At 39.8% G+C, this 26125-nt stretch overlaps 2 protein-coding genes across 5 annotated transcripts in view; both read left to right on the top strand.

The window, feature by feature from the left end:
* The window catches only part of STIM1 (stromal interaction molecule 1), a 169835-nt gene extending 164459 nt beyond the window's left edge, over window positions 1–5376 (top strand). For all 4 annotated transcript variants that reach the window (XM_074372513.1, XM_074372510.1, XM_074372512.1 and 1 more), the window contains one exon: window positions 3461–5376. In XM_074372513.1, coding sequence (XP_074228614.1) covers window positions 3461–3977 — 517 coding nt within the window. In that variant the 3' untranslated portion in view covers window positions 3978–5376. The remainder of the gene's footprint in view (window positions 1–3460) is intronic.
* A 1416-nt stretch (window positions 5377–6792) lies between these two features.
* The window catches only part of RRM1 (ribonucleotide reductase catalytic subunit M1), a 34395-nt gene continuing 15062 nt past the window's right edge, over window positions 6793–26125 (top strand). The window contains exons 1-8 of the mRNA XM_010973039.3: window positions 6793–7187; window positions 14497–14585; window positions 16600–16777; window positions 17893–17993; window positions 19903–19962; window positions 20810–20849; window positions 21075–21237; window positions 25106–25247. Coding sequence (XP_010971341.2) covers window positions 7169–7187; window positions 14497–14585; window positions 16600–16777; window positions 17893–17993; window positions 19903–19962; window positions 20810–20849; window positions 21075–21237; window positions 25106–25247 — 792 coding nt within the window. The 5' untranslated portion in view covers window positions 6793–7168. The remainder of the gene's footprint in view (window positions 7188–14496; window positions 14586–16599; window positions 16778–17892; window positions 17994–19902; window positions 19963–20809; window positions 20850–21074; window positions 21238–25105; window positions 25248–26125) is intronic.

Genomic DNA, 26125 nt, shown 5'->3' with positions numbered 1-26125 from the left:
TACCTGATATGTTGTGGTTCAAACATTGGCTATGTGTTGGTGGGAAGGTGTAGTAGATGAGGCTGGAATGATGAAGGGCTCTGAAAGGCTTGGGACTTTGGCCATTACCCTTTAGGAGATGGAAAACTGCGAAAGGGTTTCTAAAAGAAAGTGAATTGGTCAGATTTACATTTTAGAAATAACATTTTAGTGTTATTTAGGCATGTATAAAGGAAAGAATGGGGAGACTAACTTGGAAGTTATTGCAGTAGGCCATTAGGGGAGGTAACGGGGTCTTGGGATGTAAAGGAGAGGATTAATTTGGTAACTGGCTGTGAAGAGTGGAGGAGAAGGAGTCTAGAATGACGCCCGGATTTCTAGCTTGGGTGACTGAATGGATGTAGTACCCTTCATGGAATTACTCTTCAGAAGAGGGGAAGCACATTAGGGGTTTTGGACAAGCAAAGTTTATAGGTCAGGCAGACATTAAAATACTCATGTTCAGAGTAGGAGGTTAAGGTTCTGAAAGGTTAAGTAATTTTCCCCAGGTCCCAAAGCTAATTAGAAGCAGAACACAGACTAGAACTTGGCTTTCCATTTCAGGACACTCTGTTGGATATTATTATCCTTCTACAAGGTCTCAGTAAGTGAACTGTATGAGAACTGGTGAAAAGCTTTCTTCCACAGCCTGGTCTGGCTAGGGTCAGAGATAGTAGCCTTCAACTTGCTTGAGGCAAGCTTAGAAGACCCTCAGAAAGTCCTTTTCCTCTGGAAAGACCTCTTCTCTCTGATGTTATGACCACAGCCCAGTCCTGGTCTCTGGGCTGCAGCCTGCATACCCTGTGGCTTCCTTTTGGTCCTGCCTCACTCTGGATACCAGTCTCTCTAGCCCTACCCCTCAAACCTCTGGGTAGGTATCCTTGAGGTCTGTTCCTTTTTCTTTCACAAAAGGACAGCCTTTACTCGTGGTATCACAGAGCTGCTCATCTTCATTCCCATCCTCATTTTCATCCAAAAGCCTAGGCAGGGAGATTGCCTTTCCCAATACAGATGGAGAGAACTGAATTGTATTGGGGGCACTAGAGGATGCTATGAATCTCATGCTTCAAGGCCCAAGCTGAGGGCAGTGGGGAGGGAGGGTGGGGAGATTCCTGAATCTGCCTGGCCTGTTCACTACTTAATTTTCTTTTGCACCATGCATCAGAGGATCATCTCTAAAGGCAAACAGGCTCTCTAGTAAGGTTAGTAGCTTGGGGTGGGAGCCCAAGGCAGCCCAGCATTTGGGGAGGGACACCCCAGCCTATGAATTATCTCAAAGGTTCAGGGAGGGAAGGTGAACTTGCCTCAGTGGGACTTTTCCCTCCTACATCTACCCAGACTTCCTCCCAGGTTCTTTTCTTGCTTTGGGAGTCCCAGCTTTTAGTTGATGATGGAGACATGGAGGGATGGAAATCATTACCAAATGGGACAGTGGGCCAGGAGGAGTGAGTCTGAGTGGGCCCCAACCTTTTGACCCCTCTTTCCTTCCTTGGCATTAGAAATATAGGCTCCTGGGATCCTCGTCTCCTCAGCCTAGAGGGCCCCTTGTCCTAGTGTGGTTGCAACCCAGAACTTTGGTACCTTGCTCAGTGGTTCATATGTGTGTGGAAAAGGCAGGCTATAGAGAGGACCATCTTGGGACTTAGAGAAACAAGGACACATTTAGATAGAAGCAAGGACACCATCAGAAATATGAAACCAAATATGACACAGAATATTGGTAAACACTAGAGCAGGTGGCTGAAACAGTATTTGGAATGGGAGTAGGAGCTGGGATTATTCTCTGCTGTCCCCTGTCTCCAGGAGGGGACTGGCCCCGAGTGGCTGCTTAGTTAATTGTTTCCTACTGAAAATTAAATCTACAATAGCTATGAGCCAACCTTCTGCTTTTGCCTGTTTTCAGAGCCTGGTGCCCTCCCACAGCCTCCATCTTTCCAGGTCCTGCTGTGCTCCCCTCTCGCACTCATGACCCTTTCCTTTTGGTTTTCTAAATTGGATGTTTAAACATTTCCCTCAGCCCTCTCCTCTGCCTCTGCTGTGGGTTCTCAGACCTCTGAGAAAGTGGAAGGAGGATTAAAGGATGCCAGGGGGTTCCCATATCTACCTTTCCACCTGTAGGGGAAGGAGAGGTGGCATTCAGCATTAGTTTCATGGTTTTCTTAGGAATAGCCAGCCCCTTAAAGGGTCAGTCCTGGACTAGCCTCTGTGCACGCATGTCCAGTGTGCAGTGCCATGTCCCCATATAACTCAGCCTTGCAAAGAAGCCTCTTGTGACTGGCCTCATCATCTTCATTCCCACAATACTTTCTGCTATTCCAGGTGCTTTGCCAACATATTGAGCCTCCAAACAGTCTTGCAGGATAATTGAACTGGTACTCATTTGGCCAAAATTGAGGACCAGCAATATTAGATGACTTGTCCAAGGTCACACAGCAAGTCTCAGGCAGAGATGGAGGTTGAAATAGACCTTAGGACTTCTGGTGTGCAGTTCTTCTGAACCACTGCCCCTTAAAGGCCAATGTCCTGCCTTTCTACACCTCCCTATGTTCTCCCTGTCAGCAGAGCTCTGAAAAAGACCCCAGGCTTCCTGCTGCCAGCTGACTTTGGTTTGAACTCTGAAAAATTTCTTTGTGACCCCCTCTGAATCCTGAGATAAGGTTGGAAGGGGCAGCATCTTGGCCTTTTGGGGGTGGCTGAGGGATTGTTTGCAAGGCTGTTCTAACCTTCTCCGCAGCCTGGGTTAGGCCCACTTACTGCATGTGCCTTGTTCCTTGGGGCCTGGCCCAGACTGGGTGTGTCCCGGGGTGTGGCAGGAGTAAGTGGGGGAGGAAGGCATGGAAAATGGTGACTCCAAGGAATATGTGGGTTCTGTGTTACCTTAGGGTTGAGTCCTAAGAAAACTAGTCAGCTATGGGAAGCAGAGATGAGGAGGATGTCTGTGGCATTGAAGTCTATGGTTGTACCAGTTTAGGGCCTGGCCATTCATCAGGGGTGGGGCTCAGGCATTAGAAAGCCCTTTGACAGACAGATGATGGTATAATGACATTTGTTTTTGCTTCTTGTTGTCTGTCTCTACTCTATCCATCACTTTTCCCTCTTTCTTTTTCTTTTTGTTTCTCCCCTTGGTCCTTCTTCTTTCTACCTGCTCTCCTTTCACTTTTCTTCCTCTCCAATTTTACTCTTTTCTCCTTGTCTCTTCTCCAATCTATCCTTACTCCCTCCTCCTGCCTCCTCTCTTATCCTGGGCTCACGGCTTCCTCAACTTCCTTCTGTTTCTCATTCTTCCCTCTTTCCTACCTGCCTCTTCACCTTGTTTTATCCCTCCACCCCCATTTTTCTACCCTGTTCTTGTTTTCTCACGGGGTCCCTCTCTCCTCTTCAACTTCCCCTCCTGCCCTCCTATCCTCTTTGTGTCCTTTTCTTCCTCTGGCCTGTCTTACAGGGATTTGACCCATTCCGATTCGGAGTCCTCCCTCCACACGAGTGACCGCCTGCGTCTGGCCCCCAAGCCTCCTCAGATGGTCCGTGCTGCGGATGAGGCTCTCAATGCCATGACTTCCAATGGCAGCCACCGGCTGATGGAGGGGGTCCACCCTGGCTCTCTGGTGGAGAAACTGCCTGACAGCCCGGCTCTGGCCAAGAAGGCACTACTGGCGCTGAACCATGGGCTGGACAAGGCCCACAGCCTGATGGAGCTGAGCTCCTTGGCCCCACCTAGTGGTTCTCCAACTTTGGATTCTTCCCGTTCTCACAGCCCCAGTTCCCCAGACCCAGACACACCATCTCCAGCTGGGGACAGCCGAGCCCTGCAGGCTAGCCGAAATACACGCATTCCCCACCTGGCTGGCAAGAAGGCCGCGGCTGAGGAGGATAATGGCTCCATTGGTGAGGAGACAGACTCCAGCCCAGGCCGGAAGAAGTTTCCCCTCAAAATCTTTAAGAAGCCTCTTAAGAAATAGGCAGGATGAGGGTGGCAGTGGCAGGACAGCTTGTCCTTCCCTGGTCTTCTGCCTCCCCTTCCCTTCCTTCCATACCTGGCCTCCAGAGAGGGGCATGGGAGGGGCTGGCCCCAGGGATTGGGCACTGTACATACCTGTCCCCCGTACCCTTGGGCTCTTCAACATTATTTATTAACTGACCATCATGGCCTGCCTGCCCTGCCTCCCTCCCAACCAGGGGCTGCTGCTGTCACTTGCTCTCCACTTCAGTGCATGTCTTAGTTGCTGTCCCCTCAACTCCCAGCTCCACCTCTGGGGTCCAGCTTCTGTCTCTGCTGTCCCAGTTTTGAGGTTTGGTTTCTTGTTTCTCTCTGTCTCGTGCTTTCAGGCTTCTCCTTCCCACCACTCCCCAACTTCCCCTAGCAGTTGTGGGGGGGAAGATAGGAGGAGTAACTACTGACACCTGTGCCTCAGATCTGTTCCACCCCACTGACGATGGTTCTGTTTGCCCCAGACTGGGGCCTAGGACCTAATATTTGAGGTTTGTTCTCTGGGAGTGTGGTGGGCCAGAGGGAACCTCGGCCTGGAGGTCACTCAGGCCTCCAGGGGTCCATGGGGGAATGAAACCAGTTGCCAGAGAACGAGCCACTAGAGTTTTGAAGAGAGGCCAGGCTAGGGGATAGCTCAAGAGAGACTTCTCTTAGTTGGGGGATGAGTAGATGCCAGAGACGTGGGCCATAAAGCAGTCACCTTTTCTCTCTTCTCTCACCCACACCTGCCTCTCTCTTCTCCCTGCTCCCTCACACTGCAGGAGGGTTTGTCTATAAGAGGTGCTGCCCAAATGCTCCCCAAGCATCAATACTCCTAGGCTCAGGACAGTCTGCTCCCCTGGCCTTGGGAGCCTCAGCCATGATACAGGGCTCTAATGGAGCCCTGGAGCTGTTGGGCAGGATGTTGTTGCATTTGAACTAAAAGACAGTTTAAAATTGAAAAATGAAATCTCCTGAATTTCCCAAGTGCCTGCACCACATACTCCCCTCGTCAGACCCCATTTTCATATTACTGTATAGCCTGGGCCAGAGGCTCAGAAAGGACACAGCCGGTTTAGGGAAGGGGGTGGCTCAGGAAGATGGTGTAGGTCAAGGCGGCTGTGTGACCACTTCCCCCCACCCTCCCCATCCTCTAGACAACTCTCTCTCTTACCTATTTTTGCTATGGCTGTAAAGGTATTTTCCCTCTGCCCCACTCCCTGCCATATCTTTACTCTGGGATCCTATTTTGAGCCTGGGGTAGGGGCACCTGGGGCTGGTCTTAGGAGGGTGCGAGACTGCTTTGTACCCCCTGGACACCCTCACATGGGTTTTTCTGTGTTATTTCATAAGACTCTTTGAAGTCCAATAAAGCATGTAGGAGATTTTAACCTCTGCCTGCTTTGACTGACTCACATTGTGTTCTCTGTGCTCTTTGTGGCATAGATGATAGACTGAAGAAGAGACATTTCTTCCCTGCCAAGGGAAAATGAAACTAATACAGATACCTAAAAGCTCTCTGGGTAGGGTTACCAGATGAAATACAGGATGCCCAGTTAAAATTGAGTTTCAGATAAATAACTTTTTTTTAGTATAATTATGTCCCATGCAATGTTTGGGACACATTTTTATTTGCTAAATCTGGCAACCCTAGCAGTAGGCCATCCTGACCATGTCTATCCTGCAGCTTCACCTATGACTTTTAGAATTATGGGCATACATAGTTTTATTGCACTTTGCAAATATTGTTTTTTACAAATTGAAGATTTGTGGCGAGTATGTCTTATCAATGCCATTTTTCCAACAGCATTTTTTCACTTCATGTCCCTGTGTCACATTTTGGCAATCCTTGCAATATTTCAAATCCTCCACTAGCAAAAAGATTATGACTTGCTGAAGGCTCAGATGGTGGTTAACGTTTTTTAGCAATAAAGTATTTATTAAAGTATGTATATTATTTGTTTAGGCATAATGCTATTGCACACCTACAGGCTACAGTATGGTGTAAATGTAACTCTTACATGCATCAGGAAACAAAAAAATTCGTAAGATCTGCTTTATTGTGATATTCACTATATTGCAATGGTCTGGAACCACACTGCCAATATCTTCAAGGTACTGCTGTACTTCACAGGAAGCTTGGGGCCACGTGGAGGGCAGTAAGGAACAAATGCAGAGTTTTAGGGAGGGGATGCCAAATGAGATTTCATAAAAACCACTTTGCCTAGCCCAAATCAGAAGCTTCTACATCAGTCTTGTGAGGCATGTCTCATCTATTCTTACTCCCCACGTTCCGTCACCAAGTGCTGCCTATTCTACCTTCACAGGGCCTTATTGCTTACCTGTCTCTGGCACTACCCATTGGCTAATTCTAAAAGCAAATGGGTCATAGCACTGCCCTGCTCAAAATTCCGCCAGGGCTCCCATTTCTGTTAGGATAAAATCCAAACGCCCTTGGGCCTAACAAGGCTCTATCCAACACGATTGAGTGCAAGGTTTCCGGCCGACCTAAGGATCTTAGGGCTCCCGGCTGCCTCCGGGTACGGATCTCAGGCTAGAGCCCACATCGGACAGCAGTCTCGGGTTATCATAATGTAAGTCGTCAAGACAATGAAGAAAAAGTGGATGGTTTGGGGTTTTGTTATTTAAAAAAATTCTCCAACCGCCTTGACCTCGGCGAGGCGTGCAGGCAAGAGGGGCGGAGCCAGCCCTGGCGGGCTCTGCGTGCTACGTGCCGCCGCAGGGCCCCAGATTCGGCCTTGCCCACATTCAACATGGCGGCGGGAAAGCGGCGTTCCCGCCAGGCGTGTCCACACAGTGTGGCCGGGGGTGGGGTCGGGTAGGGAGAGAGGCGTTGTCTCCGGTCTCTGCCCACACTCAACATGGTGGCTGCGAAGAGAGGCCGACTATCTGCTAGGCTAGTCCTGCCCACCGGCCGCGGCGCTGGCAGCGTCGCGTAACGTCATTCGAGCTTCGTCGGGCGGCTTTTGCGTCGCGCCTGGCGGGAGCGGGAAGGGGATTCGGATTGCTCCTCCCTGCTCTGTGGAGGGACGTGCTTTCTGGGCCTGCATCTGAGCAATCCCTGGAGCCCGACCTTCGCTCTCTGCCACCTCCTCGATCCCGCCGGCCCCTCAGAGCTGCAGCCGCGTCTCTCATCCCTCAGCGCCTCAGCCACTAGCTGCGATGCATGTGATCAAGAGAGGTGAGAGGCCGGGAAGGGGTGGCGGGTGAGGACGCGCGGGCTGCGGCCTCTCGAGCAGTTAGCCGCGCCCGCCCGCCTCCGCCGCTTCCCGCGCTGCCCGCCGCGGCTTCCCGCCCTGTCAAGCTCCTGTTCTTCCGTCAGTCGGCCTCCAACCCCGCTCCGGCCTTAGGTCTGCGCCCCTCGGCTCTGCCGTCCGGCCTCATTTCTAAAGAATAGCTCCCCTTTATCGAGTAGTTCCAGTGCGCGCCAAGCACCTTCCACTCAGTATTTTATTCCTCACCGCGAGCCTCTGACGTAGGGGTTATGAAGAAACTGAGGCCCAGGAAAGGTTCGCGGACTTACTCACAGTGACTCAGTTGATGAGGTCAAGGTTCGGACCCACGGCTAACAACAGACGTTATTTGAAAGGCTTGGGGAACTGCCCTACTCACGTAGGGAGGTAGGAAAGCAGGGGCCGTGCACCTTACACGGGCACCTACCTGCTTTCTGATCTCTTGTGGGTGAAGAACGTTAGACTCAGACACAGACATCTCCACGGAGTCTGCCCTTCGTAGAGGAGGGGATGTGTTACCGTTTGCCCCAGGAGTAGCCTCAGAGGAATTTGGGATCCAGACTACCTGGCCTTCCCCGAGATGGGAAGAGTAGGGTGGCCGAGACAGCTTCTGGCCGGGTGGGGACCGGGAAGAGCCAGGGACTTGTGTTCTTCCTCAACGGTTATTCCCCGTTAGACTTGCTGAGTACTTCCTTTGTGCCAGCCCTTTGATTCTCTGAAATTAATTATGAGAGGAGACAGCCCTGCTTCGGGAAAAGGTTTAATCAGGTTGAAAAAACAAGAGCAAAATATACTTTTAACAGAGAACCATGATATGGGACAAGTACGAACAAGTTTTGAGTCGACTCTAATGCCTCTGTTAAAACAAAGTTATTTCAAAATTGTAGGCACTTAGTAAATACTGGTTGACTGACTGTTTTGTCTACTAGGTTGTGTTTCAAAAATGGGGACTTTATACAAATGAGGAGCTCTTATGATAAATCTGTAGCAGATGAATTGAAAACTTGTGGACATCGATTTTTGGAGTGGGTACCACCTCTGTCAACCCTTTTGGGTCCGCTTTTTTTTAATTCATTTAAAAATATTGATTTAGTTAATAGTTAATTTACAATGTCATGCTAGTTTCAGGTGTACAGCAAAATAATTCAGTTCTACATATATTTTTCCTTTTTCAGATTCTTTTCCATTATAGGTTATCACAAGATACTGAATATAGTTTCTTGTGCTATACAGTAGGTCTTCATTATCTGTTTTATATATAGTAATGTGTATATGTTAATCCCAAACTCCTAATTTATCCCCCCCCATCTTCCCCCTTTGGTAACCATAAGTTTATTTTCTATGTCTGTGAGTCTATTTCTGTTTTGTAAATAGGTTTATTTGTATCATTTTTTAAGATTACACATATAACTGATATATGATATTTGTCTTTGTCTGACTTCACTTAATGTAATAATTCCTAGGTCCATCCATGTTGCTGCAAATGGCATTATTTCATTCTTTTTTATGGCTGAGTTATATTCCATTGTATATATATACTATGACTTCTTTATCCAATCATCTGTCGATGGACATTTAGGTTGCTTCCATGTCTTGGCTATTGTAATAGTGCTGCTTTGAACATTGGGGTGCATGTATCTTTTCAAATTAGAGTTTTCTTCAGATATATGCCCAGAAGTGGGATTACTGGATCATATGGTAACTCTATTTTTAGTTTTTTAAAGAACCTCCATACTGTCCTTCATAGTGGCTGCACCAATTTACATTCCCACCAACAGTGTAGGAGGGTTCCTTTTTCTCCGCACCGTCTCCAGCATTTATTGTTTGTAGACTTTTTATGAAGGCCATTCTGACTGATGTGAAGTGATACCTCCTTATGGGTCCACTGTCAAATACTGTAGTTTAAAAAGTACCACCTACAATAAGCTCTAAAAGGCAGATCTTACTTTGTTTCTCATTCCTTCAGAGAACGTAATTTGATCAAGATGGTTCACTGCTAGATTCTGCCAGTGAGAATTCAGCAAGTCTTGTTAATTTGCAAAATTGTACTCAGATTTGTTTTTGTTTTTTATTTCATTTTTGATTTTTAATGTGCTTAGTTCCCCTTCCTCCTGCCCCCCTTGTTTTGGCATGACAGTGTAGTAGCATACTAACTCCTGTAGTTTTTGTTAATTTTAATGTAATTATTCAGGAGGGCAGCTAGCAGTCAACCTAAAGTACTTACTGAATGTGCTAATATCTTGCTAAGCACTCTGAGGGAAATAATAGAGGGAGAAGGTATCTCCATCTTCCACAATCTTAGGACTGTTAGGGATGTAGGAATAATCCACATGAAATTTGTTACATAACAGAAGGGAATAGTAGATGAATTGTTCTCATCTGCTATCTTGGGCTGTTTTTCTTGTTGGGACAGTATTGTATTGCTCAAGGAGATTAAAATAAAACAAGAAAAAGTTCAGAACCATTGGAATAAATGCAATGTAGCTGAGTTGTAAAGTGAGCTTTGAAATTCAGTATTGTGTTTTCAAAACTGGATTGTAACCCACGGTAAAAATTATATTTTACATTATGACTGAGTATACACAGCATGTATATGTATGTATTTACATAAAACTGAAATGAAAGTTTGCAAAATAATACCTTCTAAAGTATCCATTTGTACTCTGATAACTTCTGTTCCAAATCCTTTCTCTATTGCTCCTCCTCTTCTCCCTCCCTCCCATCCTTTCTAATTCCCTTTATAGCCCATTGTATTGTTTTACAACTCTGTGTGGATGCTGTACTGGGTACTGAGGTTACAGTGGTGAGTAGGCATACATGGTTCTTGCTTTCAAAGATCTTACAATCAATTGAGAGAGATAAACGAGAATGTTAATATAAAATATGATAAATATTGTCATAAGTAAAGTACAGGCTATAGAAGCCCATTCATTCAATTATTCAGAAAGTATTTACAGTCATCCCTTGGTAGATATCTATGGGGCATTTTGTTGCAGGACCTTCTGTGGATACCAAAATCTGTGTATGCTCAAGTCCCATAGTCCCATAGTTTGCCCACGATATCTGCCGGTTCGGTATCTGCGGGTTCTGCATCTGCGGATTCCAGTTCCACATTGACGTATTAAACCAGCCGTGGATCATAAATAATATACGACCCGTGGCTGGTTGAATTTGCACACGTGGAACCTGCAGATACAGAGGGCTGACTATTCAGCACCTCTTTTGTGCCAGGAACTGTTTTAGGTACTGGGGATTTGGCACTCAGCAAAACAAGCTAAATCCTTTTTCTCATGGGGTTTACATTCTGGTGTGGGTAAGAGTAGTTAAGTGTATACAAGAAATAAGTTGACGTGTAAGAATGAGTTAATTTCAGGTAGTGATTAGTGAGATAATGGTAGTAAAACAGGGTAATATGATAAAGATGAATGAGAAGATAATCTTGGATTGGATCCTCGGGGCAGAGCTGACCATGACTAAGAGCAAGCTATGTGAAGATCTGTGGGCTGCACGTTGTGGGCAGAGGGAATAGAAAGTTTGTGTCTTGTAGAAGAGGCACATTCTTGGTACAGTATTAGCAAACTCCTCCTGAAGAGAGAAATTAAAGAAGATAGCTTATAACCAAGAGGAAATCAGACAATTAGTATTCTAGAGCATTTCATAGGAGGAAGAAATCAATGTGAGTTACAGTGGTTGGGGCAGGTTTCATGGACGTGGTGAGAGTTGGGAGAGTGAGTAGGAGTTAGATGTATAGAAGGGGGGAAGAGGGACTTCTCAGTAGAGTAAGGTATAAATAAACAGTGATGGATGTGGGAGTGGGAGGCCCCATTGGGACTTTGAATACATCACAGGGAACAGTAGAAGAGATGTGGGACCATATTAAGGTTTGAGAGAAGGGGATAATAATGTAGGCAAGGAAGAATAGGGATTAGTCATATGATGAAATCAGCATGTGGGTTGAAAAATGACCAGGTGGAATGATAGGAAAATGACCGGGTAGAATGATAGGCTAGAGAACAGTGGATCATTGGTTCTTTAGCCCTTTAGTGTGCCTCGCCTTTCCGATGTGAGTTAAGACTTTTACTGTTGTACTTTTTGTCAGTGTCCTGATTACTTTGGCAGCTGCAGAATTCTCAGTTTGCTAATATTGCTTTATGGTCACCTGCCTGCCCAGTTAACCAGTTGGTAGAGCATTCAGGACTCAGTCCCAGTGTGGACCTGTCAGTTTACTCTATTCCAGAGTTAAACGCTGCATGTGTGAGTCTGGTTAGAAAAGATCACAATGGTAATCAGAAAGACAAGGGCTATCTTAGTTAATATATTAGTGTTTTAAGAAAAATTGACTTGTTCCATTGATGACGGGTTAGTAGTAGTATCTTATTGTTCATTTATTTTTCATCAGACATTTGAGAACTTACCTTGGGCCAGCTAGGACTTTTTGTTTGGAAGAACAAAGAGCAATAGGATCTAAGATCAAAATCATAAAAGGACTAACTAGATAAGTTCTACACATACTTGCTTTCATATCCCCAAAATAAAAACTAAGAGATTACCTCTGGAAGATTGTCTTGAGTTACAAATAGAAGTACCTCTTTACATGATGTGAAGTATATTCACGATCAGTAATTACTCCAGGAGAATATGTAAGCCAGATTATCATGAAGGTGTTAGAATGGAGACAGGTTTATAAATCATTTAGCATTCAATAAATATTTGAATACCTTCTATGTGCTAGGCCTTGGTCCTTGTTCTGGGAATACATTGGTAAATAAAACATGACAAAATCTTTTCCCTTTTGATGCAGTTTGGTGTAGCCACTGTGGAAAACAGTATGGAGATTCCTCAAAAGACCAGGAATAGACTTACCATATGACCCAGGAATCCTGCTCCTGGGCATATATCCAGAAGGAGCCCTACTTTAAAAAGACACCTGCACCCTAATGTTCATAGCAGTACTATTTACAATAGCCAAGACATGGAAACAGCCTAAATGTCCATCAACAGATGACTGGATAAAGAAGAGGTGGTATATTTATACATGGAATACTATTCAGCCATAAAAACCGACAATGTAATGCCATTTGCAGCAACATGGATGTTCCTGGAGAATGTCATTCTAAGGGAAGTAAGCCAGAAAGAGAAAGAAAAATACCATATGAGATTGCTTATATGTGGAATCTAAAAAAACCCCACACAAAACATATATACAAAACAGAAACAGACTCATAGACATAGAATACAAACTTGTGGTTGGCAAGGGGGTGGGGGGTGGGAAGGGACAGAATGGGATTTCAAAATTAGAATAGATAAACAAGATTATACTGTATAGCACGAGGAAATATATACAAGATCTTGTGATAGCTCACAGCGAAAAAAAAATGTGACAATGAGTATATGTATGTTCATGTATAACTGAAAAATTGTGCTCTACACTGGAATTTGACACAACATTGTAAAATGACTAACTCAGTAAAAAAAAATGTTAAAAAAAAGCATTACGTAGCTCAAAAATAAAAGTTTGAAAACTAAAAAAAATAAAATCTTTTCTTTTTTTGAAGTTATATTCTAGTGGATGGGTGGGGAGTCACACAATAAACATACATAAGTAAAATAGAGACTATGTCAGATGATCATAGTGCTATGGAGAAAAATAAAGCATAGAAGGAGAGGGGGATTAGAGGGGCAAGGTTGTGTTTGGGGCATTGCAATTTAAAATAGGGTGATCAGGGAAAGCCTCGTTGAGAAAGTGACATTGAGTAAAGACCGAAAAGAGGTGTAGGTAGCAAGGAGCCAGGGTTGCCAGGGTAGAGTGAGCGAGGAAGGTGGGAGAGTAGGAGGTGAAGTTGTAGGGGAAGGGGACACTCAGGGCAGGTTGTGTAGGAGTCTATGGACTATTTTAATGATTTTTGACTTTGATTCTGAAAGAGATGATAAACTACTGTTGGGAGTTTTGAGGTGGGTAACGACATGATTTTGACCTAAGTTTTAAAGAATAATTCTTTATATTTATATGTATATATTTTTAACTGAAGTATAGTCAGTTTACATTGTTGTGTCAGTTTCTGGTGTACAGCATAATGCTTCAGTCATACATGAACATACATTTATTCATTTTCATATTTTTTACTGTAAGTTATAAGATATTGAATATAGTTCCCTGTGCTATACAGTATGAAGTTGGTGTTTATCTATTTTATATGTATTAGTATCTGCAAATCTTGAATTCCCAATTTATCCCTTCCCACCCTCTTCCCCCACTGGTAACCATAAGTTTGTTTTATATGTCTCTGTTTCTGTTCTGTAAGTAAGTTCATTTATGTCTTTTTTTTAGATTCCACATATAAGTGATAGCATATGATATTTTTCTTTCTTTTTCTGGCTTATTTTACTTAGAATGACAGTCTCCAGTTTCATCTATGTTGCTGCAAATGGAATTATTTTATTATTTTTTATGGCTGAGTAGTATTCCATTGTATAAATATACCACAACTTCTTTATTCAGTCATCTGTTGGTGGGCATTTAGGTTGTTTCCATGTCTTGGCTATTGTAAATTAGTGCTACTGTGAATGCTGGGGTGCATATATCTTTTTGAATTAATGTTCCCTCTGGATATATGTCCAGGAGTGGGATTGCTGGATCATATGGTAAGTCTATTTTTGTTATTTTTGTGGAATTTCCATACTGTTTTCCATAACAGCTGCACCAATCTACATTCCCACCAAAAGTGTAGGATGGTTCCCTTTTCTCCCCACCCTCTCCAGCATTTATCATTTGTGGACTTTTGAGTGATGGTCATTCTGACTAGTGTGAGATGACATCTCATTGTAGTTTTGATTTGCATTTATCTGATAATTAGTGATATTGAGCATTTTCTCATGTGCCTATTGGCCATTTGTTTGTCTTTATTGGAGAATTGCTTGTTTAAGTCTTCTGCCCATTTTTGGATTGGGTTATTTTATTTTTTTATTATTAGTTTGTAAAGAATAATTCTGTCTGTCATGTGGGACAAGGGGGGAAACAGATCATTTGGGAAATTATTGCAGGAATCCATCTGATGTATAATGTAAGGGAAGACTTTCAGTACAGAATTCCTACTTTTTGAAGATAAAAAAAATCTCTTGGTGAATCTCATGGGGATCTGAATCTTTTAGTGTTTTATGTTGGCCAATTAAAAGAAACTTACATTGTGATTACATTTGATTCTTTGACGTTGCTGTCTTAACAAGTACTAACATGAGTTACACGGTTTGATTCTTCAGATGGCCGCCAAGAGCGAGTTATGTTTGACAAAATTACATCTCGAATCCAGAAGCTTTGTTATGGACTCAATATGGACTTTGTTGATCCTGTAAGTAAATAGGGTTTGTATCTTGGGTTCCTTGCGTCATTTTTTCACTTGTCTCATCTCTGGCCCTTCACTTACTTGGTAAATATTTTGGTTTGGTATTTTGCTCATGGCCTTGAATATAAAATGTGAACTCATTGCTTAAAACATTTTTTTCTAAATTTTTGTTCTGTGCTGTGAGTTCTGACTTTTCAGAGAACTATAAAAGTGAGCAAAGAAGAAGACTTGATGTGAACATTTCGTGTTAGAGACTTCTTTGAGTAAATTATTCGTAAGTGGAAAAGCCTATAGTAAAGCTTATTTTGGAATTGTGGTCATTTGGGTAGAAGTTCTAGTTTGAAATTTGCTTTTTTGTTATCTATGTAGAAAGAATACATTAAAGTAATATAAAGTAGATTTCATGGCCAACATTTGAATTAAGGAGAGCCAACTGTTCATAAACAAGTTTCGCTGCTTTTTTCCTTATCTTCTGTAACTCCTTTACTCTAGACCCTCAGTATCCCTTATCTAGACTGCTGTCTGCAGTGGTCTCCAAAGTGTCCTCCTGGTCTTCCTCTCAGCTTACAGTCTTCAGATACATCTTCCACATGGCTTTTAAAATGATCTTAGTAAAATGGAGTCTCTAAGAACCTTTTTTTAAACCCATCCATATTGCCCGATCCTTATTTAGGTATTTTATCTGTGCTACTGTAGCACTTGTGCTGGCCTCATAGCATTAACCACATAACATACAAATTAATTATATGTTTCTGTCCTCCCCTAGAGTTGTGGGTGGTCTGTATCTTATTCTTGTGATATCCACAACGCTTGACACAAATATAATTAGATGCCTAATGCAGTACTGAATTTCAGAGTGCAAGGGTGCTGGAGCTGACTCGAGCTTTTTAGGGAAGATTTAGTTGAAAAAGTCTGTATGCTTTTAGAAAGGGCATGGCTGGCACACAGATGCTATTTTATTCTGAGTTCTGATTACTTGGCATGTAGCACCGGAAACTATTTAGAAGACTTCACCACTCTTTACTGAACATGACTGCTGGATCTGGGAAAAAAATGATCAGGAGCAACCTGAGCTTAGGTCTAAAATGTAACTGGAATAGATTTTAAACTATTAGTTACACACACTTTTTTGAGGGAGGCATGTTTTTTGGTCAACTATGAAAAGCATTTGTTTTCTGTTGGATTAATCTTTTTTTTTTTTTTTAAAGATTCAGTAAACACAAACATATATACAACTTAGAATTTGTCTTTCCTGACTTGTGCATTATGTGTTTTTTAAAAAAGGATACCTTGTACTGTATGGTCTTGAATACAGTGATATGCAGTGAAGTTGAATGGGATATGGAGCGAGAAGACTTAGACAGTAACCTTGGGCAAGTCCCAGTGACCTGAGCCTTGGTTCCTCGTGGTAGTGGTAGTTATACCCATCTCACAGGTAATTGTGAAATGTCACAGAAGATTATGAAAGTTGAGATATTTGGTAATTTGTGGAGTGTTAAAGAAAGAGTAGTCGTTAATTACTTGATGACTCAGCCCCAGCTCTAACTTATACCTTTATCTCCTTTCATTGGAATGATTCAAATTTGATTCATTTGCTTTCCTGTACTTGCCCTTAGATAGAATTTGGGGGAAATGGGTAAGTATGTAGCTCCAACCCTGATTACGTAGAGAGAATTTGAATGAAAGATGGGGAAATACTTAAAGAATCATTGGTCTGTTTTCAGCTGTTTCCCTGTGTGACTGTTAATCTTTGCAAAAGCTTTACTTAGATTTTTAAACTTTATGTATTTATTTTTAGTGATGATCTCTTCATTGTATATGTAGTATGCGTTATATAGCAGCTCTGTTGGCTTATGAATTCTCATTACTAAATTTTCTAAGCCCACCATTCTAAAAGGTAATTTTTCAAAAAAGGAAGTTGTCTGTTTTATTTTGATATAAATTTGATTGTTAATTGCTCTCTTAAGGAAGCTGTTGGTTCTTGGGAAAGCACAAATAATTCTTGGTTTTGCTTTTTCAGGCTCAGATCACCATGAAAGTAATCCAAGGCTTGTACAGTGGGGTCACTACTGTGGAATTAGATACTTTGGCTGCTGAAACAGCTGCGACCTTGACTACTAAGCACCCTGACTATGCCATCCTGGCAGCAAGGATTGCTGTCTCTAACTTGCACAAAGAAACAAAGAAAGTGTTCAGTGGTGAGTCTAGAGGAAAAGAGTTAGAAAGAATTTAGTATTCTCAGAAAATTTATAAGGGTACTAGAATGAAACCTTGAATGTCAAAAGAAAAGTTACATCTTATTCAGAAATGCAAAATGTGCAAGTGCAGAGTGGGGACTAGAACTTCCTGTTTCTCCATGCTGCTGACTTGCTGCATGGAAGAGTCAGTGGATACTTTTCTTTATCTTTTTGTTCTCTCTTTTTTTGAAGCCCATCTTCATGCTTTTGATGGTGGCAGGGTTGGAAAAAAGAAAAATATTTATTGATAATTTCTGGGTTAAGCAAAATGTTACAGTGAATCTTTTGTCACCATTAGCAAACACTTCATTCTGTCACCTCCATTTTACAACTCAAGGAATGTGGGCAAAGGAAGGTTAAATAATTTGTTTATAAAAAGTGGCATTTAAGAAGTCAGCTGGTAGACCGAGAGTAGAAATCTTTTGGCTTTCAATTCCAGATTATGTTAGGTGGGGCCTTAAACGTTATATCTCCCTCTTCAGTAGGTTTATTGTAAAGATATCTGTTCTCCCAAAATTAATATATGGATGCAAGTCAATTTTTATCAAAATGCCAGCTCTGTGTGTGTGTGTGTGTATTATATGTAAATGCAGAGGACCAAATACTGCTATGATGTCTTGAAGAAGAGCAAAGTGAGAGGGTTTATAACTAAATGTGCGTTTATAAAAGTGAAGTGCTTGGGTTGATAGATTTTGAATTTTAAGTCGAGTTTGTTTTTTTAGGATAAAAGAACTTGAGAAGAGGTTGTAATTTTTTTTCTTTATTTTCAACCAATAATTCTCAATGGGGCGAGGTGTCAGAATCATCTGGCAGTCTTTTTCAAACTTGTAAGAGCCTATGCTCATTCTAACTTTGGAAGATTGTTTCCAAACAAAGAAGTGTTTCCTTATTTAGCTAATAAATATATATTTCCATATATGTTTATTTAACATGTATATGTTTATTGAACGCTTTCTATGCTAGGCATTGAGGTGGGCTGGGATGAAAAAAAGAGTTGAGAACCTGAGAACCACTGTTTTAAACTATTAGCTATGAAGTGATTTTGATATTTTAATTTTCTGTTGTATTGTTTTTAGATGTGATGGAAGACCTCTTCAACTACATAAATCCACATAATGGCAAACACTCTCCCATGGTGGCCAAGCCAACACTGGATATTGTTTTGGCCAATAAAGATGTATGTATAATGCTTTTCTGATGAAAAAATTTTTATAGATTCTTTTTTTTTTAAAGTAACAAGCACATTTAAAAAAATTTAAACACTACTAAAGGCATACATAAAAAGTAATTCTCTCTCCTTCTCTGTATCCTGGTTTTCCTTTCTAGAAACAACAAAGTTTTACCATCTTAAAATGTATTTTTCCAGAGCTGTTCTATAATACATATATTTTTCTTCTTAGTGGTAATGTACTGTGCATAATATTCTTGTGGACACTTTTTTCACTTACGAGTATATCTTAGGGGTAGTTCTATATTAGCATTTATGAATTTACCCTATCCTGTCTAACAGCTGCATAGCATTCCATTCTAGAGATGTATCATCATTATACATATATGTATACGTAAGAATTGCTTTAGTTGATGATACTTGTTTTCCATCTTTTGTTACAATGAATATCATATGGTGTAGTGCTTTGCTCGTAGATGAGCATATCAGTAAGACAAATCCCTTAAGTGGAATTGCTGAGCCAGAGTATATACAATCAGAATTTTAGTAGACATTGCCAAACTGACTTCCAATAAGGTCGCTCAGGTAAAAATTTTGCAAGATTTCCTTGCTCAGCAATTTAAAAATTATCCACTTAGGTTTCAACCCCTTTCTTAACTACATCCCAGAAGATAGAAGGGAAAAGATGGGTAAGTCTAGCCAGCCCTTTTGCACATAGGATTCATTTACCATGGATATATGCACAGATTAGAAAGCAGTTTTAACTTTAGGTAATAGAATGATGAGTTGGCTGTCTCTCTAAATATGTATCTTATGTTAAAGAGACTGAGAGAAAATGAAGTTGTTTTTATATTGTTCATATATATATAATCTTGAAGACAGTGGAAAATAAAAATAACACAATGGCAGCAAAAATCTGTATCTAAAAAATAAGTATTATTCATCCAGTATTTCAGTTCTCCGTTAGGCAAAGCCCCTAGCTGCTTTTGGCAACAAAGTTACCACTAAAAATTTAAGAGAAAGGGAAGAGTTTCATATCGAATTTTCAAGTCCTTGGATGGATCACTATACAGAAACACTGATAGTTATTTTGAAAAACTGTCTCCATTTTCCCTATCCAAAATGATTATTCATACCTAATTGCTTTTGTTTTCTTCTAAAAGGCTTTATAGCCGCAGAAGCTCTGTAACAATGGCCAGTTTTGCTATAAAATCTTACTGTCTTAGCAGTAGTTTGTTTAGAACCTGTTAAAGGACCATGGATTTGATGAGCCTTACTGTTAATGTAATCCCACCTTCTGTCATTGTTTGATTTTGACAGGGAGGTAATTAGGTTATTTATTTAATTATTTTAATGCAGGTACTGGGAATTGAACCCAGGACCTCATGCATGCTAAGCATGTGCTCTACCACTTGAGCTATACCCTCCTCCTTGTCATTGTTTATCCTGTACAGTTATGTGCAGTTTAAAATGGGCTAATTTTTAAAATAAAAATATGTATTAGTCAGTGCGTGGTTCCAATACTTTTGGATTAATAGCTAATCTAAAAGCATATTTAAGGATGATAATGTAGTCCCTTTTATGCTTATGTTTTTTGCCTCTTTAGAGATGCACTGTAAACATAATCAGGAAAGTTTGGAAAGTCACATTTATATTTTTCGTTACATACAACTTATATTTATATGTTTTCTTCTAGTCTTTTAATATATATGTTTTTAAACCTAATTAGGATACTCAATTTATATAATTTTTTTCCCTTAACGTTGGGTATGGATTTCTGTTTTACAACAATAATACTTAGCATTATCTCTTTTGTATCCTTTGTCAATTTTAGTTTTAGAATCAGGGATGAAATATAGCAGACTTTTGTGAAGATAAGTCTAATTATCTTACTTTTTTTTTCCCCTACATCCATCAGCGCCTGAATTCTGCCATCATCTATGACCGAGATTTCTCTTATAATTACTTTGGCTTTAAGGTAAATAATGGGTTTCAAATAAGTGGGAATTCCTCCTTCAATCACAAAATACAGGTTTTTGTTTATGTTTTAGTGATACAATTAGGAAGGTAGTAATTTGTTGGGAGTTAGGATGGACCTGAGGGATTAGCGGGGTTAGGGTGGTGGTGGTAGTGGTTTGAATTAAAGAAGGATAGCTTATTCATTTACAATTTTCAAGTTTTCCAAATTTTATGTGAAGTTATGCACATACTTTGCCAGAAGAATTCCATATTATTCTACTGTTTAAGCTACAACTTAATGAATTCTTAGTATGTGCCAGGTGCTTTTCTAGGTACTTTTGTGTTGGTGAACAGTATTGTGTAGTGATTGAGAATATCAATATTGATGTCTGATCATCTGAATTCAAATCTCTACTCCATTTCTTATTAGCAAGTTACTTAATCTCTTGGTGCTTCAGTTTCCTCATCTTTAGAATGGGAATAATAAAATTTCAATAACAAATTTTCTTGAGTATTAAGTGAAATGTGTGTGTTGCTTAAATGAGTGCCTAACCTGTTATAAGCACTTCATAAATGTTAACTATTACAACATGGTGATGAATAACACAGCATCTGTTGTTAGCATTACATGCATTTATATAGAGCTGGCTTTTTCCAGAAATTTTCAGGCAGTGTTTTCCAAAACAAATAGCCAATTAATAATGTTCCAAACTGAAGCTAGTGAAACTAAATATGCCGTTCTTCTCATTTAAAATTATGTTAAAAACTGAGAAGGCTTAAATAGATTGCCTTATTGTGAGTGATATATCCATAGTGTCTTTAAAAACTATGCTCTACAAGTCTTTTGGTTGCTTTGCTTTTTCTAGACACTGGAGCGGTCCTATTTGTTGAAGATCAATGGAAAAGGTGAGACATGAACATGTTGGTGTGTCATATTTTCTGTTTATTGTGTTGAAAATAGAGCTTGGAGCTAATAACATTTTTAACTTTAGTTTATGAATTGTTGTCTTGCTTATTGGTGTAAAAAATTTTTAATTCTCTTTTGGTGTTCCTTTTCTTGACCCCAGTACATGTCTCAGCCTAGTTTTTCTGACATGTCCCATCATGTGAAAACTTCTCTTTTGCTTTTAGTGGCTGAGAGACCACAGCATATGTTGATGAGGGTATCTGTGGGGATTCACAAAGAAGATATTGATGCTGCTATTGAAACTTACAACCTTCTTTCTGAGAAGTGGTTTACCCATGCTTCTCCCACCCTCTTCAATGCTGGCACTAACCGCCCACAACTTTCTAGGTATGTATCATCTATAGTCTCTTTTAATGTTCTGAGATGGTTTTGACTAGGGAAATAAGCTTTGACCTGAAGAAAGTAGTTCATCATATAAGAATTAATTCGATAAGCATTTAATCACTCCTGCTCTGATTGAGTAAGATTTTCTTTCCAGAAAGATCTCTTACTGCAGTGTGCTAAATGAATTGGAGAGAGACAAATGCTGATAATGAAATTTAAAACTTGATTGTGGTGATGGTGGCACAGCTCTGTGAATATACTAAAGGTCATTAACTGGGGAACACTAAGAGGGGAATTGTGTGATATGTGAATTATATCTGAAGTTGTTTTTTTTTTTTTAAGTAAATACCAACAACAATTAGCAGACTCTAATAGTAGTCTGTATGAGAGATTATGGATGTTTGGATTGGAGAGGTGAAAGTAGAGATTGAGAGAAGTAGACAGACTTGAGATTCAGGAGGTAGAACTGACAGAATTTGGTGATGTTTTGAATGTGAGTCAAGGATGGTTCCTGAGATTGTGGGTAGAGCAACAGGATTTATGGTGATGCCATTTTCTGAGAAAGGAACCCTGGAACAGAGTCTGATACTATGTAAAAGAATAATACACTCTTCGTGAATATGTTTATCCCAGGAATTCAAGGAAATGCTAACATCAAAAAGTGTATTAATATAATCCATTGCACTGATGTTTTATGTTGTTTAATGCTTTCATAATAAAAAAATTCACACAATACATACAGAAAACAACTTCCTTAATTTGGTAAAAGATATGCACTAAAAACTTAGGTCTATCAGACCTCTGTTTTCAGCATTGTAGTGGAGGCCTGAGCCAGCATTGTAAGATAAGAAAATAAAAGTTTGGAAATGAGGGACCAAAACTGTAATGATTCACAGATTATATGATTTTTACATAGGAAACTCAAGAGCATCTACAGACAAATTATTAGAATTAAAAAGAGATTTCAGCAGAATATCTAGATATAAATTCAATATAAATTAGTCACTTGCATTTCTGTACTTTAGCTGTTAGAAGATTAAGTTTTGAAATACATAATTTATAATACTGGAAGGTATCCAGGAATAAATCTAATAAAAGGTGTGGAAGGCTTTTAAGGAAAAAATTCTAAAACATAATTAAAGGACATTAAAAAATAAATAAGTGGAGAGTGATTTTATATTCATAAATGGATTTAACATTGTAAAGTATCAGTTTTTCCCAAGCTAATCTATAGATTCAGTGTAATTCCAGTCAGAATTTCAACATGCTGATTCTAAAATTTGTATGGAAGAGCAAAAGGCTAATAATAATCAGACGATATCAGGTCCTAATCCCTGGAACCTGTAAATGTTACTTTATAAGGAAAAATGGTCTTTGTGTTTATGATTAAGAAAGATACTTACATAGGGAGATTATCTTGAATTATTCAGTTGGGCCCTGAATCCAGTCAAAAATATCCTTATAAGAGAGGCTGAGGGGGATATGACACATGCAGAATAAAAGAAGGCAATATGAAGGTGGAGGCAGAAATTGGAATGATGTCACTGCAGGCAGAGGAGCCACCAGAAACCGGAAGAGGCAAGGAATGTGTTCTCCCCTAGAGCCTCTGGAGGAATGTTCTTGATTTTGGCCTAGTGTAACTGATGTTGAACTGTGAGAGAATAAACTTCTATTTTAAGTCACCAAGTTAGTGGTATTTGTTAGGACAGCCACAGGAACCTAATACAAATAGCAAGACAGTTTTGAAGAAAAAGCCCTACCAGATACCTTGACTACAATAAAGCTGTGGTTTGTCTGTCCCAGAGTAAATACCATACTTAAGGTATTTACTTATGGTATTTACTCTGAGATAGTGTGATATTTCCTCTGGGATAGACAGATAAACCCACTGAAACATAACAGAGAGCTCACAAAGAGGTTCAGGCTTATTCGGGAACTTGATGAATAACAAGTGTTGCATTTTGTTGGGAAAACAGTGCTAGGGAAATTGGTTATCCTATGGGGAAAAGTATAATTAAATTTTCCTTCTTTGTGCCATGTACGGAAATAAATTCAAGAAAAAAAATCTAAACGTGAGAGTAAAATCTTTTAGAAGAACGTATTGAGAAAATAGGTAAATACATATTTTCCTCTCTAACTTTTTAATAGGAATTTCAGACATTCAGAAAAATTTTAAAAAAAGGACAATGAACTCCACCCATACACCCACCTCTGCCTAGATCAAAAACTTACATTTTGCCATATTTGTATTTCTTACTTTTCTCTTTAAAATTAAAAAAAAATTTTTTTTTTGGCTGAGTCATTTGAAAGTGAGTTGTAAACATCATGGCTATTCATCCTACATCTTAATAGGAGAATATATGTGACCTCAGAGTAGTGAAGGATTTCTTAAAATGGGTATAATAAGCAAACGACATAAAGGAAAAATTGACTACACTAAAATTTAAAACTTCTGCCAACCAAAAACAAAGTGAAAAAGTTTTAGACTGGGAGAAGATATTTGCAATGTATGTTAACTATCAAAGGATTATAAGAAAAAGACACAAAACTGAACAGAAACATGGGTTAATTCATAGAAGAAACTTGATTGACTAGTAAACATGTTAGATGATAATAAACTTTGCTAGTAATTAGGAAAATGAAAGTTAACATCTTAATGAGATATTTCACACCCAACAGATCGATAAAAATTAAAAGACTGTTAATACCAAGTGTTGGTAAGAATGTGGAACACAGGGAACTCTCACACATTGCTAGGTGGAGTATACTTACCCATTTACTTTGGAGAATCTTTGGTAAAGTGGAACACGTGCATATCTTTGACTTAGGAATTCCTCTCCTAGTTTCATACCCTATGGAAATCCTTAGATATAAGCACAGGGAGATATGTTTAAGAACTTTCACAGCAGCATTGTTTAGAATAGCAAACAAATTGGAAATAATCCAAGTGTCCGTCAACAGGCAGGTGGACAGATGTATTGGTATATTTATACAATGGAATACCTTACAGCAGTGAAAATAAACTAGTCCTATATATATATCAGTAGGAATGAATCTCTAACACAATATTGAGTTAAATAAAAGCAAGTTGCAGAAGGATAAATAAATGTGAAAATAGAAATTTAAAAAATGTAGAACATATGTAAATGCTACAAGAACATAGAAATGCATGGAAATGTGTACAGTTGTAATTAGGCTATATTTGTAGTGTCTAATTTCTTGAGGTAGGTGGTAAGTAAAAGTATATGTTATATTATTCTCTATACCTTTCTGAATGTCTGACTATTTAATAGAAAAAGTCAACAGATTGAATCCATTTGATTGGTTGTATATTCAAGGTAGTGAAGGGATCTAGGGTAGAGTAAGGCTCCTGAGGTAGGAGAGTAAGATCCAAAGCACAGGTAGAGGAATTGTCTTCAAAAGACTGTAAGGGAGCTAAGTTTTGGTGGACATACCAAATTTTGTTCACTATTGGATGGGTGGTTTTTTCCATAAATGTTTAATTTTTCTTGGCTTACTACTAAGTTGAAAAGATGTTAAGTATGCTTAGGAATTCACATGAGAAAATGTAATAACAACACATTTGCAGTCTGATGAACATGTAAGCTAATATTTTAGACTATCTCTAAGACTTCTTTCTAGACCTAGCATCTAGGGTAGATAGCAAGGTGATTTTAAAACAATACATGTTGATTTGTCTTATTGCATTATATCCAGTCAAAGTTTTGTCTTTTTTTCCTTTCTGAAAACACCTGGGAATTTAAGCTTCAAATCTTTTATTTGCCTAACTTACTGTCTTTGGATTATAGTCATTTTTTGACTCTGTGTTGCTTCATTTCCTTGCTGAGTTGTGACTTTTTTTCCCCCATAGCTGTTTCCTTCTGAGTATGAAAGATGATAGCATTGAAGGCATTTATGACACTCTAAAGCAATGTGCATTGATTTCCAAGTCGGCTGGGGGAATTGGTGTTGCTGTGAGTTGTATTCGAGCTACTGGCAGCTACATAGCTGGGGTAAGCTTTGTTGTATGACTAAAAATGTGTAGGCTAGAGGGATTCAAGTCCATAAGCAACTGGGCTTATGGTTGAGAGGGCATATACTGGGACTTGGGAGACCTGGATCTCTGTTAATTACTAGCTGGCTGTGTGACTTGGAGTGAGTAATTTCACTACTTCTGACCTCATTTTCATCTGTCTCATTAGAGGTTTAGATTAGATGATCTTTAGGATCCTGTTTTTGCTCAGATTTTGGAATTCTGATTTATTTTAGCAATAATAGCAACTATTATTTATTCATTGCATACTATGTGCTAAATCTGTTTTAAGTTTTACATGAATTACACATTTAACCCTTACTACAACCTTATGAGATAGATATCATTAAAGATGCAGTTAACTTTCCTCCTTACAGTAACTTCCTGAGTATAGCCACTGTTGTCTTCATTTTACAAGTGAGGAAGCTGAAGCTTGGAAAGTTAAATTACTTCCAGAGATTAGTCGCTTAATATGTCATAGAGTCAGGACTCAAGCTTTAAACATCAGCACTTTATGAGGTAAATTCCAGCTCTTCTAGTTCACTATTCACCAGAAGTCAAGATAATGGTTTTGGGTAGAATCTAAAAATTAATACAAATGGATGTATATGCAAAACAGAGATAGACTCACAGATATAGGAAACAAACTTGTGATGACCAAAGGGGAGGGGGAAGCAGGGAGAGACAAATCAGGAGTATGAGGTTAACGAACCACTATATATAAAATAGATAAGCAACAGGGATTTATACCCATTATCTTTTAATAACCAATAATGGAATATAATCTTCAAAAATACTGAATCACTATGCTGTACACCTGAAACTAACATAATATTGTAAATAAACCATACTTCAATT

Source organism: Camelus bactrianus, chromosome 10, assembly GCF_048773025.1.
Source record: "Camelus bactrianus isolate YW-2024 breed Bactrian camel chromosome 10, ASM4877302v1, whole genome shotgun sequence".
NCBI lineage: Eukaryota > Metazoa > Chordata > Mammalia > Artiodactyla > Camelidae > Camelus > Camelus bactrianus.
The sequence above is the reverse complement of the archived record's forward strand: the minus strand, read 5'-3'. Positions and strand labels throughout refer to the sequence as shown.